At 38.6% G+C, this 14,455-nt stretch overlaps 1 protein-coding gene across 12 annotated transcripts in view; it reads right to left on the bottom strand.

Moving 5' to 3' along the window:
- The window catches only part of PLEKHA6 (pleckstrin homology domain containing A6), a 214,915-nt gene that overhangs the window by 33,070 nt on the left and 167,390 nt on the right, over window positions 1-14,455 (bottom strand). For 7 of the 12 annotated variants that reach the window (XM_087959705.1, XM_087959713.1, XM_087959714.1 and 4 more), the window contains 4 exons: window positions 12,194-12,247; window positions 5,283-5,363; window positions 1,916-2,068; window positions 1,500-1,580 (listed from right to left, as the gene is read on the bottom strand). In XM_087959705.1, coding sequence (XP_087815831.1) covers window positions 1,500-1,580; window positions 1,916-2,068; window positions 5,283-5,363; window positions 12,194-12,247 — 369 coding nt within the window. The remainder of the gene's footprint in view (window positions 1-1,499; window positions 1,581-1,915; window positions 2,069-5,282; window positions 5,364-12,193; window positions 12,248-14,455) is intronic. The other 5 variants (XM_087959710.1, XM_087959717.1, XM_087959711.1 and 2 more) reach the window with 4 other exon arrangements.

The raw sequence follows: 14,455 nt of genomic DNA, 5'->3' as shown, positions 1-14,455 counted from the left end.
ATCTCTTTGAAAGAGGTGGTAATCAGCCCATGTTAAAGGAACTTAACTCAGAAGTGTGCCACACAGTTCCATTTCTAGGGAAAAGTGCTTATCAAACAACTCTGGGCATAAAGTTGACGTTCTACATTCACCTGGATTTTGTGGCAAAGACTGACTTGGTCACCTTGGGAGTGACCTTTGCTGAGAAAAAACGGAGGGAACACCAGTCCTGTTGCTTTCCTTGGACTTCACAGTTTTTAGCACCATCAGCCATAGTATCCATTAAAATTAGCTCCCTGACTAAGACTGGTTCAGTCTATTCCAGAAGGTACTGCTGAGAGTAGTTACTGTTTTGTCATATTGCAATTATTTCATATTTCTATTTTGCATTTACATGAAACTGCTGTGGAAAATTATTTGTGATATTAGCTGAACTATTATCAACACACAGATGACATTTTTCATTTAACACAGCTGACATGGTAAATGTTCTGAAACACAGCATAATTGCCTGGATGAAAATCAAGAAACAAAGCTCAGCCCAGACTGAGATCAGAAATATTATTTGGGGTGGTTGTGATTATTTGTTCCAGTATAGGTTAAAAGCCCTTGTGAGAGTTTGGGAAAGCAGTATGGAGTATTCTTGAAACTCAGTGGTAGTTTAATTACCTCATAAAACCACCCTCCTTTGAAATAGATAGCCAATGCTCAATTGTACATGCTCTGATAAACTTCTGATTAAATTATTATAATGTGTTTTTTCATCTTCAAATGTGCATGGCTCCTTTGAAGATGAAAACGTTAGTTATTCCAACACAGACTGGCCAGGAAGTTAATTGGGACTGTTCAATTCAGACACAAGAAATCAGTGCTTCATTGGCAATTCAAAGAGCTGATATTATTCTTTAAAGTTTTGAATGGCTTGGGGCCAGATACTTATAGGAACACCTCTCTCCCCATAGGTACTACTATAAGCATTCTGGTTACTTTAAGAGTCTGTCTTTTAAGTGTCCCCGCCAAAATGAAGCCAGGCAAGTAGCTTTGAGGAATGGGATAGAGCAACTCAGTTATGGGCTCCTTATTACAGAATGTCTTTCCTGGTAATCACACCTGGTACTTATATTTGATGGCTCAATTTAGGTTTTTACTGCCTACACTATATGAAAATCATAGTTTATATCTATTTATTTAAAGAACATTTATCTTTAACACTTGCTATTTTATTTTATTGTTTATTTTATTACTTATTTGTATTTGGTTTATAGTTTTGTAACCAATTCAAATCTTAATGACTTGGCAGATTTAAAATATTTATAATACTTTGCAAAATTACATTTTAATATTTCAGTCTCCTAGCTTCAGGGAACTGGAAATACTTCTGTTAAATGTAACCACTGCCTAGAAGATGAAATCTTTTTAGTTATGGCTATAAAAACGTCTGAGAAATGAGCTTCATTCATAGGGGTGGAAAGCAGCTTGTCTATACTACTACCGTATTTTTTGTGATTCATGTCTTTTACCTTTTCTGCTCGAAGCTGCTGTACAAGTCTTTCCTGTTCTCTTATCACTTTGTTTTGTTCACAGAGTTTTCCTAGAAGCTTCTGCCATGTGAAAAAGAGAAATAAAACATGAAGTCTGTAGAAGACATCAAGTATGAGAAATATAAAATTTCAGCTGCTTTGATGGAGATCAGTTAGACCCCACCAGAGGCCTGGTCTCAGTTCCTGAATTCCAAATCCATGCAAGAGAAAATACAAACAATTAAACCAGCATGAAGGCGTGTGCACTGAATAAAAGGGAGACATACAAAAGGAAAAGAGACCGCACAAGATTTTTGGTGGAGGATGATCAAGAGCCTTTATAGCCTTGCAGTTCCATTAGCAGAAAAGATGGATTATCTAAAGATATGAAATGGAAAGAAAGAACCCCCACGAACCTCAGGGAATGCAGGGTAGACAGTGGTAACAGGATGGGGGATGGATTGAGTAGGCAGATGACAGTGAGGAAGAGGTGTTCTTACATCTGTGTGTTGCTCATTTATCTTGTAGGTGTGCAGCGTCTCTCTATATGCTTCAGGGAAATGAGACACCTGAAAAAATAAAAACAGGTCATTGCTGCTCTCTCTACCTTGATGTTGTCATAATAAGCCCCTGAGGAAATCCAAGCCTGCTACTACTTAGTGGATCTCTCCACCCTTTACATATACATACGGTACATACACATACATTATCAGATTGTACAACTCTAAGTATTAAATTTTCCAAGCCTTTCTCAAAAACAACACATAACTGAAGGAAAAAAAGAGACATTACCATGTATGACAATTGTCCCCCTCCCTCCCCCCAATCTAACCAACTGTCTTTGAAAACAGTTCTTCTTTGTCAAGGAAAGAAAATGGCTCTTTTGCTTTCAACATAGGAAGGAACAGTCAGGTTTCTAACAAAACGTTGCTTTTTTATATAATTACTGGTCAGATTTATGAAGAAATTAGCTCTTTTACATGAGTGCTAGGTGTCCAACTATCAGGCAATTATACACATTATGCGATAAAGCCATAGTTTACCTTCATGATTACTACATCTATATTTGTAATGAGAATTAAGGATATGGCCCATTCTCCTTGCCCCTCTAGAATTTAGGATGATTATGGGGAGAAAAGTTCCTTAAAATTATCATAACTACTACGGTGCAAAAGAGTTATTCTATACAGACACTAATGCATTTCATGTTAATATACAAAGCAAGAATGCAGCACAAAAAGCCAAGAAGATTGTTTGATGGTGTTTGTTGGCCTAATAACAATTGTTATGGATATACACTGCATTGCATAAAGCTTCCTGGGTCTATGCCATCACATGTATACATCATATGCCAATATGATGAAAATGGCTGATATATAGATCCTGACTTTTTAGAAACAGATTGCTCAGGATAATATGACCTTTAGCTAGATTTAGTTGGATTAACAAGGCTGTTTAGTGAGAGCAGTGATAGTTTAATTTGAGAACCTGTACTTAATTACAATAATGGAATCTTTATAGATTGGATTGTATCCCCAATTTAATTGCTGATTTCAAAACTGCAAAAATCTGGACAATATTTTTCAAGATGAAGATGCTTTATATAACATCCAGACTTAAATTTATAAGCAAACCAATACAATGCAATAAAAAAAAAAATAAGGAGGTGGTTTTTGAACCCTGCCCTTTTGGTCTAAGCTTTCATAATCAAACTCAAATTTTGTGGATTTTCTTCTCTCTGGAAAAATGAAGTTGCTAATTGCACTTATCCCCAGTTGTATGAACAAGTATGAGAGGAGAATACAGATTAAGGCAGGATCTGCAGGGAGAGTCAAAATGATGGATGTGGTGTTGTAATTAAATCCAATCTCTTTTCTCTGGTCATCTCCATGCATGTACAAAGCACTGAGATTTTGATCACAACCCTGCACCTGCCATCTTGTAGATTCTCTCTCTGTGGACACCCATGACCAATAAGTACCAATACAGGAAACCCTCACATACACCACTATATCAGAACCCAGGTTTGGTGATGCTTAGCTCGGCTCCATTATGGCTTTACTACATAAAGTTTCCCCCTGTCCAGTTAAGTCCGACTCTAGGGCACAGTGCTCATCTCCATTTTTTAGTCAAGGAAGCCTACATTGTCCAAAGACACTTTACATGGTTATGTGACCAGCATAATTTATATGCCGAGGCACTCAATACTCTGTCACCTTTGCACCAAAGTGGTGCCTATTCATCTATTTGTATTTGCATGCTTTCGAACTGCTAGGTGGGAAGGAGCTGGGCCAAGTAACAGGAGCTTGTGGCACTCAAGTCTCAAACTTGGGCTGTCATCTTTTCAGCTGACAAGCTCAGCATCTTTAACCACTGAGCCATCTCACCCCCTTGGCCTTACCATATACTTGGCAGGAACCGATTAGAATGAACTTCCTAATGGAAAAGGCACTGCTGGGAAAAGCCTCACCCACAAACATAATGCATCATGCTTTTATTTAACTATTACAACATCTTAAAACATATTTTATTACTACTTTTAATACCATTTAATATCATTACCAAAGAATTTCACATGCACTGAAATCTTTAAAAAGTCACTGCTTGTCTACATAAATAAAATGGCTAAAAGGCCTGCCTTGGTCTGTAGTATCTTCCCATATTTTTGTGAATGTTATGCAACATAATAATATCTATGTTTGGAAGACAGTTGAAAACCATCTTCAGGTCCTCCAGTGCAAGTAGGCCAGAGAATAGCAACATATAAGTCAATAAAGGATTCATGACCTACTTTCAAAACCTTTAGCCAGAGACCAATTTAGACTTCTAAGAAGAGCTATCTACCTCTTCACAAAGCCTCATGAAGAGAGTACAAAAAGCCCCTCCCTAAAAGGGGTATAAGAAAGATCAAATGTGCCCATCTCCTCTTCCCTATAGTTTTGCTTCAGTTCCATCCACCATATATGGGGTTCTTACTCTGAAAGAATGCATCTGTTAACAGAAATAAGGCATTTTGCCGCTGGACTTGTAATGTCTCATCAAATATACAATAATCCACTTTTCTCATATAATAAACAGAACTCAGACTGCTCCAAACATATTCCACCTAACCAGCAATTATAAGCAATGTTCAACTGCTGTTCTTCTTAAAGAGTGGTGCAAACCCATAAAAATATATTTTAGTGCTAAAAGTTACAAAACAAGTATTGAAGCCAAAGACAGAGATTGATGGTAGATGGTTGGCAGTAATTGGGAGGAATGCAGCTCTAATTATTCCGTTGTTGACTGTGTTGCTCAATACAAAATGAACAATGCCAAGCTTACAAAAACAGAATCTCTATAAAAATCTAAGACAACTCTACCATTATAAGGGTAAATTGCTGTGGAAAAACTTATTCTTCCTTCATGTAAATATAATTATAGATGTTACTATGCTTAACCACTTTCCAGAGGTATCATAATTTATGTAAATATAATAACAAAGATTTTTTCATTAGAAAAAACTAATCAACTGGTAGGTTTTGTTGCTTTCATCAATCTCAAAAGAAATATATGGATTTAAATCATTTTAAGAGAGCCTCTTCTGTTGGAGTCACTAGCACAGGGGGGCATGGATGCCATGATGAGTTTGTAAACAAAGGCAACTGTGGGATGGAAAGTTGAATGGCCACCTCACAGATGGTTGTGGAGGTGAGGCATGGAACAATGATACTGGATGGTTCTGCAATATGCAAAAACAGCTGGAATGTCATGGTTGATGGCAGAGCTTCTGTGATGTCTTACTTGCAAGTACAGTTGAGCCCTAGGAGAGGAGCTCTCCACCATTCTGTTCACCATACTGATCAAAGTCTCGCTCTCGCTCATCTGTGGCAGATAAGGAAAAACAGTCATGATGCTAATGGAGACAGAGTCATTTCTATTCAAGCTTAAACTTGTGTCATCCCTAAGATAAATGTGGAACTATCTGGATCAGTAGCTCATATCTTGTAGTAGAGAGAGGTACCAAAATGAAGCTCACTGTATGATAATTGTTAAGACCATGCAGGTCTTCAAAAGGGTGGTGAACTTTCTTGAGACTTCAACGGAAGAGTCTTTTCAATGAAAAGCTGTTAAGTAAAATGGCCCCACATTTTTCTTTGTCAGGGAGAAATAACCACTTCAGTTCACTTGATAATAAGGGGCTTCTGAATGGAATGGCCAACTGGGGCAGAGCGGTCCATCTTAATTCTTTGTTGAGGTGAAACGAGGCATCTCCACAAGGCAGCTCATCATCTCAAGGCAATCCTCTATGATAGAAAGCACCTCATCAAGGCAGAGAGTATGGACAGTCTCCTCTTAATTCTTTGCTGCAATTTACATGCACATGTTTATTGATTTGTATAAATCGCCGTCACAGAGAAGGGAAGCCTGGTTGGAGAGAAGAAGTCAATCCTGCCTCCTTCCTGCTGACAAGAATCCTCATTGTACAAGCACTAGATTTCACTGACAGGATAACCTTTTTTGGCCTTCCCCAGAACCTCTCCATCTCCATACAAAGTCAGTTGGACAGGCAACTGGGCCAGGACACCATCCTATAGTTTAAAATGAAGGACATTACATTGGAGGAATCATATTGGATTATCTTTCTGGGGTAAGGGGGAACTATGTATGTATACATATAAGTATGTTGTCCACCCCCCACCCCCCATATCCTTTACTTTATTTGGAGGACCAACACAGTAGATCCATGTTTGGATCTGCTGCATTTTTTTTCCCTTTTGACCCCTCCAAAATAGGCATTTGCCACTTTGAAAATGAAGAAAGGAAGAAAGTTACAAACCGTTCTTTCTCCCATGGAAATTGCTTTGGTCACAGGTCCTTTGGAAACTCTAATCTGTTTCCTCTATGGGTCTAATTAATAGGACCTTGGTGGGCAAAGGTTATGTTACAGAAATAGTGCAAGAAAGGAAGATTTCAACCAGAAAGGGGGTTGTTGAAATGGAATGGATGTAGCTCCCATTTCTACCTTTCAGTATTTTACTTTGGGAGCAGCTTTTTACTTCTTTAACAAACAAAGCAAATAGATGTTGCTGTAGCAAATAATTTGTTTCTATTTTGAAAAAGAAAGCAAAGGAAAGCTGCTGCTGCTAATCATGACTAGGTCTCTCTCTTTTAATCTTATGCACTATATCGTACCTCCAGTTCCCTTTGCATATTCTATTTTCCATTTGGAAAAACCAAGACTGCTCTAAAATAGAGAGTAGCTCACATGAGTCCTTAGCAGTGCAAATTAGCTTTAAATTGACTTTTCTTCAGGTATACGGCCTGACTAGTTACTATATTGCCTCTCAGAAATAAATGTTTCAACAGAACAGATTATTTAAATCTGGAGTATTGAGATGCAGAAAGTCTCTCACTGATGATGTTACTTAGCAAAGAGCCAAGCTCAGAGAGTTCACAGTTCAAATCTGAGTTAAAGATTTTTGTTCGTTTAGAAAGCATTATTTGTGCATATCCTACTGCATATGGTATATAGCAGTGATCCCCAACCTTTTTTGCGCGGCCCGGTACCGGCATCAGCTGGGCGCCGCGACCCGGTACCGGCATCAGCTGGGCGCGCCATCTTTTTGATGAAAAAGTGCTTCCGGTGACCTCACGGAAGCACTTTTCATCAAAAATGATGGCGGCGCTACGTTCGATGAGCTTTCCGGGTAGAAATGGCTTTCTACCGGAAAAGCTCACCGAGCGCTGGCGCCGCCATCTTTTTGATGAAAAAGTGCTTTCGGTGAGCTTTCTCCCGGAAAAGCTCACCGGAAGCACTTTTTCATCAAAAGACGGCGGCGCCAGCAAACCAGCGGCCCGGTAGGACTTGTTCCACGGACCGGTACTGGTCCGCGGACCGGTGGTTGGGGACCCCTGGTATATAGGTTATTTAGACTGATCCTGGAGGAAGGAGAGGCACTTATGTAGGGTTGTATGTATCTTCTCATTTTTGAATTCCTTCTAAATATAGATTTTTAGAGAACAAACCATATATAATAAAATATTCATTGCTTAAACAAAATCTCAAGGATAGGTTAGAAGATATATCTTTGAATAAATTTTCATTCTTCAACAAAAGTCAACAGGATTACATCTATATTCATACATCTCACAAGGAACATAAACAGAGGTTCTGAATCAGTTGCATTTAAAAACACAAATCACCAGGGCATAACAAAAAAAAAATTGGAAGCAGAATGATTCCAATTGATTATGGTATACTATAATCTTTCTCCTATGTTCTAAAATGGAAGATGGAAAGCTGCAAAGGGGTTTGCAAAGTTGCAAGGTTTAGAAAATTTACAATGAAAAGAGAGAGGCAGAATCCCACTACCATGAATAGTAACCCAGCAGCTTGGTTTCAGTCCAACCTAGGGACTCACATCTTCCAAATTATTGTATAGTGGTGGACTTTGACACTGAAGCCACAATGAGATTGGCTTTGGAACTAGCACTGATTCAATGCAGGCATTTTTCAGCCTAGTATCAGCCAGTCATCATGTTTTTTAATTTCCAGCTGAAATTCTCTGCCAGCATTTCCTCAAAAAGCTTTGATTTTCTTTGATGTTTTTCAGAGGTCAACAGCTATGTCTTAACACTATGTAATATGCTGAGAATACTACTGAATCTCAAATTTAAATTGTAGGGAAGGTTGTTTGGTTTATCTGCTTGATGTATTAGTTACCAAATTTAAATGTGTAATTTTTTTTCTGGTGGGCAGATAGCCTTATGATAAAAACTGGATTTTATGTGGTGACTATATCTGAATTCACCTGTTACTTCACATACATACATACATACATACATACATACATACATACATGCATGCATGCATACATACATACATACATACATACATACATACATACCTATGTAAAGGTTTTGCTTGCCAGTCATGTCTGACTCTAGACGGCAATGTTCATCTCTACTTTACAGCCAAAGAGTCAGAACTGTCTGAAGATGCTTCCACAGTCATGTGGCCAGCATGTCCAGATGCCGAAGGCAGTCGGAACACTGTTACCTTCCCACTGAAATGGTGCCTATTTAGATAACTTGCATTTACATGCTTTGGAACTGCTAGGTTAGCAGGAGCTGGGGTAAGTAATGGAAGCTCACTCTGCCATGTGGGACTTAGGTCTAGAACTGCCAATCTTCCAGTCGACAAACCCAGTGTCTTAATTGCTCGGCCTTTTTCATCCATATACCAGATATTCTGGTAGCATACACATTTAAGAAATGTAATCTTAAATATTTTATTCTAGCTGCCTCAATTTTTCTCCATGCAATATTTGAACAATTCATGCGACTTACATTTAAACTGCAAAGAATTTGGGGGAACCGAAAGATTAATAAATGTGGTATGATATTCCAATATGCTTTACAAAAGCATGTGTCCTAATAAATCTGTTAGTACTAGAGGTTTTGCAAAGTTGAAGAATCCAGAGACAATTCAGTGCTATAGGACAGAGGTCTCCAACTTTTCTGATTCAGTGGACCGATGGAGGTGTGATAGGAAGAAGAGGGGATGGTTTAGTGTGCACATGCACTCACCTACCACTTCCCTGGCCCAGTTCCCAATAGGCTGTGGCCTCGCAATGGGTCACAGATCGGGAGTTGGGGACACCTGCACCAGGCAAGGAAGGAAGGAAGGCTTGGCAATGACTGGGCATGCCCCTGATGACAACATCACATTAAAGATAAGACTTTTGAACTTGCCTTAGACATTATGGTGTCATTATTTAAATTGGCAATTTGTATGACAATATGACATGAATGTTCAAGGCCTGATAGGGATGCCACAGACTATATTTCATACTTTGCGCATATTCAGTTCTTTAGTTCAAACTGGATAAATCAATTTGCTTAGTCCCTGCTGAGTCAAACAAAAATAGCAGCTAATTCTGGTTGGGATATTTGTGGCATTGCATAATGATTCTGATACAACTTAGAGTTCATTCAATCTGCTTAAAGCTCACTTCAAGTAATTCTGATTGAGAAAGTTGAAATACAGTGATGCAGGATTGATGTTTCTTGCCAATAGCTAAGGTTATTGGCAATGAAGAAATTGTTATGTATGGAGTTGTAGGAACAGATAGAAAATCCAATGTCTGATAAATACAACAAGGAGACAGAAAGATGAAGGAATAAAAATAATTTAGATTAATCAGTGTCCCTAAAGAACCAGGTGGGCTTTGTAAAGTTCAGGTTCACTTAGTCTACAATGTTCATTTACATTCTTAACTTTATTACTGTATGTCCTGTTCCTGGATTTAAAAAAAGAAAATCACAGGAATATGTGTACATTTTTCTTAATATATAGATATCTATAAGGATTTTCACTTGCTGGATTGTGGTTTTCTGCACATTTTTTCTCCATTATACAGTATGAATTTCTACAAGCATTTTTAACAATAAATATTTTCTTAATGTGTAAATGATTTTCAATTATATAATGTAATTTCAGTCTTGCTTTACCTTAATACATGCAGCCTACATCAAAAATTTCAGAAAGTTGTGTATATTAGCATACCATTGTGCTTCACATATACATAAATTTTGGTAGCACATGTTAGTGAATTTGCATTTAAATGTTAAATGCAAATTCACTTCTTGGAAGAACATTAGAGATTCAAGTTTAGATTTCCAAACATTTTTCTTTCTTTTTTAAAACAAATATTTACTGAGACAGTTTACGGAATGGGTAAACTGAAATTTATCCTTCCTGACAATTTTTTATGGTGTGTGAGCGGGGTGGGTAGGTGGGGATGGGAGGGGGTCTATTCTTTTGGCATATCTGTCAAATTAGTAAAGATCCCTCACATCCAATGCTCTAACTCCAGATGAATATCCCAGAGGTCCCCCTCTTATTTTTACACTGATCCTCAAACATTAATAGCTATCCAAAATTGCTCCTCAGCTGTTGCTTCCTAATTTGATAAAATGTGTTGCTAGAATTCTGGACTGTAGTACTTCAGCTACTTATTACCTATAGATCCATTTGTTAAATCAGCACATTAAAAAGTGAACAGCAGGATTGTGACAGTTCATACTGCAAAAACAAATACACAAACAAACAAAACCCTTCCTTCCTCCCCCCCCCCCTGTGTAGTTCAGAGTGCTAAGATGGTGCAGGATTTCCCAAATAAATATTCTTTCAGACTTCAGGTGAATTTCCTTACCTATTGCAGTACAATCTAAAGAAAGTTTACCACCTGAGTCTGTGAAACATATAAACTGCTTCAAGAAACAGGGATTCAGGAAAGACTTGTTGAGCTGCATGAGTGAGGACTCTAATTAGCTTCCATTGCTATTCTCATCAGAGAGAAACCATTTAAAGTACAGCCAGTGCTAGATTTCATTCACCCACTAGCAAGGACACCAGTGACTGTAACGACAGAAGGGGGGATATTTGTAGCTCAGGGTTGAACTGTGAGATCCTTGGTACTCTCTGAGTTTTGTGGTTTTCTTGCAAAGATTTCATTATCAAACTATATAATATAATCACTGAATTGATGATGTTACATAGTTTAGTCATGAAATGTCTGCAAGAAAACCAAGCTCAGAGAGCACCAAGGACCCCCTAGTAATGACTGGGTTAGGTATTCATCTACCATTTCTTTCTTCCACAGGTCCTACACTGGAAGCACTAGGACACTTGGGGCAAACCCTGCCATTAAACACACCTCCTGCAGGCAAGTTTGTAGGTAGGGTAATCAAAACAAACACCTGCCTTTTGGTCTTGGTGGGAAGGTCAATAGTGCCCCAGGACAATAATGAATTTTACAAAGCCAATCTTCTGAGGGGAGGAGGAATGTATCCATATATAGGTCAAATTAAAAATAAAAGTAGAAAGCAGTAAGAAATTTTCCTACATTTTTTTTACCAGTTCAACTGAAAAAAGAATTGGCTTTCAACATTTCATTCAAAGAAGAAAAACATTTCAAAGAAATGTCTGTGGTGTATACAAATGGCTTTTTTGAAATTCTTCACCAGATTTATGAGCAGAGAAACTGAGGGGATGATTTTAAAAAAAATTGTAGGGGAAAAGAGAAATTCCGCAACAACTTCTTGAGGACAAGATGCCCTCTCAGTAATATTTAAAAAAATATTTAGTGAGAGGCACTCCTCATAATGTCTTCCTTTGAAAGATGATTATGCAAGGGAAGGCACAACAATCACGTACACCCTTTGGCTACTTCCCAACTAAATATTTGCCAAGAACACCACATTCCTCCACCCATGTGAATATTTCAGCAGAATTCTGCTAGAAAATCTAGTCAGAATATTGTGTAAACATTCTGTAGTCAGGAATGCATTAGAGAAACACACCTTCTAGCATATGAAATCTACAGATCTCTAGACAAGCAATGTATTTCTTTTTTTTAGATCCCCAAAATGAAACATTTATTTATTTTTATATATGTATTCATTGGATTTTTGTGCTGCCCATCTCTGGGCATTGCCCTCCCACAAGGAACGTTAACACAAACTGAGAACCAGTAGTGCTAGCACAAGCATCAAGAGATTTTGGGGAAAGGGAAGGAGGTGCAGGAAAGGGAGGATGACACAGGCCTGACAACAGGACTGGAGGAAGATGGGTTTGGCAGAGCCAAGGCTGAATGTGTGGGGAGTAGTGAAGTGGTGAGAGGGGAAACACAGCCAGCTTAGCCTACCTGTTGGTCCAAATACTCTAGGTTTCTTTGCAACTGAAGGTCTAAAAGTTCATCCTATCAGGAGCCATTAGGCATGCGGCAAAATGGAAACACAAACATACAAAAACAACGAACACAAAGAAGAAGCAAAAGCAGTTAGGTGCAGCTAAACTAGAGACAGGCAAAGAGCTTTCCCCATACAGCAAAGGGAACATTCACAGACTTCGAAGCACTTTTAAAAAGAGAAGATAAGTGAATAATAGTTGTTCAGAAATCTTTTCAGATCAGGAAATATATAAAATTCATTTCAGGGACTCTCAGAGATTCCAATAGCCCTGAACGATCATCAGTGCTCTCTCCCCAAGCCTTGTTTGGCATCTTATTGTATGGCTGAGCATTAACAGAGTGACCACATTAATCTAATCCAGATCATTCTATCTTGTTTAATACAGCCTGAGTTTGGCAGGCTATCAAGTTATATCATTTGATCAAGTTATATCACAATATAAGTCTTACTCCTTCCCCTGTAAAAGACCATTTTCTGAGTCCACATGTGTTGTTTATTGAATTCAGGACCTCAAGAGCGATTCCTCTGCTCTTGCTGTTGAGGCTACATTTGCTGCCAAGATCAACATATTTGCAGATAGCATTCAACACTTTCCCCTGTAAAACATGAGAAGTTACCTTGAAAGCAAAGGGCTGTGTTGAAATGTCTCTTTCCTCTGTTTTTTGCTCAGCAGGTACAATGGTGTTTACATATGATGAACTCTGAACTGACCCATCATGCCCAGATCAACTGGACAAAAGGGGTAGAAGTGTGTGGCTCCATCACAACATGCTTCTGTACAATCCACTGCGATCATGCAGCTTCAGAGACAGTACAAGAATATGGCCCTTGTTGGGTGGTGGGTGGGGGAGGCTGAGGTTGGAAACAGAGCATCTGTTATCAGAAAGAACGTTCCTGACCCGCTTAGTGATATCAAACTCATCTCACTGCATTTTTAGTTCAGCCGCATGCATCTACTTTTGTGCATAGCTTGTGAAAAAGCAGGGGTGGTGAGGGAGAAGCTGCGTGCAACAAGCGTGCATCTAGAGTTTGTTCCACAGGGCACCTTAAATCCAGTCCAGAATTTACTGGCTGCTGTCAGGTGTCAGGTAGGGTCAAAAAACGTGGCATGGAGCAATGAAGTTGGCACTTTCATTTGGCAGAGTCCCATTCACAGTGTTTGTTGCCCCCACCACATGGATCCTCCCCCGCAGTGGAATAATCAAACAAAGAGAGAATTAGAATGACCAAGGAAAACAGCATATAAAAATAGCCAACAAGGGGAAACAGAGATTTTATCATGTATTTTTCCATTGCAGTTTTTGACTCTAATTATTTTTGTGATGCAGAGAATGACAATAGAAAATTAAAGAGGATTAGTCCTCCTCAGTTTTTGCATTACCAATTCTTTGGGATACCATCAATTTCAGAATGGTATCCCATATACAATACCAGAAGATTTATGGGTGTTCAGCCATTGGGAAGGTTCTGCTTGTTACAGGGAATAAAGCAGTATTTTTCCATCTAGAGATCACCCATAGAAGTGGACCAACTCTGAAGGCAAGGCAAATGCTTGGTTGAAGTGAGCAACAAGAATAAACAGCTCACTGTTGGTGGAGCTGTTACCTTCAACATGCAAACAGCTTGCTATGCAATCTGTGACTTAATTGCAAATTTTCCTCAACTTTGAGGTAGAAGCAAGAAATGATACAATAACTAAGTTGTTAAACAGGTGGTCCATTCCTCCCTAAAGTATGGAAGATAATCAAGTTATATACTGCACTTCCTCCTCTCTCTTACACTTGTGAATTAGGGAGGTGTTTGTGCCTTTCCAAATGTTATATAGATGTTCTGGACTTTGACAATGTTTTGCCCCTGGTCTCTTTGGGAAGAGAGTTTGGGTATCACCATCAAAGTCATCTTCACGCTCTCTATACATACTGGACTTTGCATTCTATCTCTTCTTGCAACTCTTCCTGGGTGGTAATGTTAATAAACACTGGTTTCAGCTCAATGAATGAGTATATGCATGGGGTTTTTTTTCTTTCTCTAAAAATCACACACTCGTTTCCTTCTTTGCTCTTCAAAAACGCATACAAACTATGATCATCCAATCATCATCAGGCTAATGATTAAAATTTTCCACCTGTTCACATAGTCATGGTGCCTCCAGGCTAGGTTCATAACCAACCCTAATGAACTTCGCTGCTAAGGCAATTATTCCCACTTCTAAATTA

The sequence above is a fragment of the Notechis scutatus genome, chromosome 3 (genome assembly GCF_049901735.1).
Source record: "Notechis scutatus isolate UNSWTSFEM ecotype Mainland chromosome 3, rNotScu1.2, whole genome shotgun sequence".
NCBI classification, from domain to species: Eukaryota; Metazoa; Chordata; class Lepidosauria; order Squamata; family Elapidae; genus Notechis; species Notechis scutatus.
Note: the sequence above shows the minus strand (reverse complement) of the source record. Positions and strands in the feature narration are given on the sequence as shown.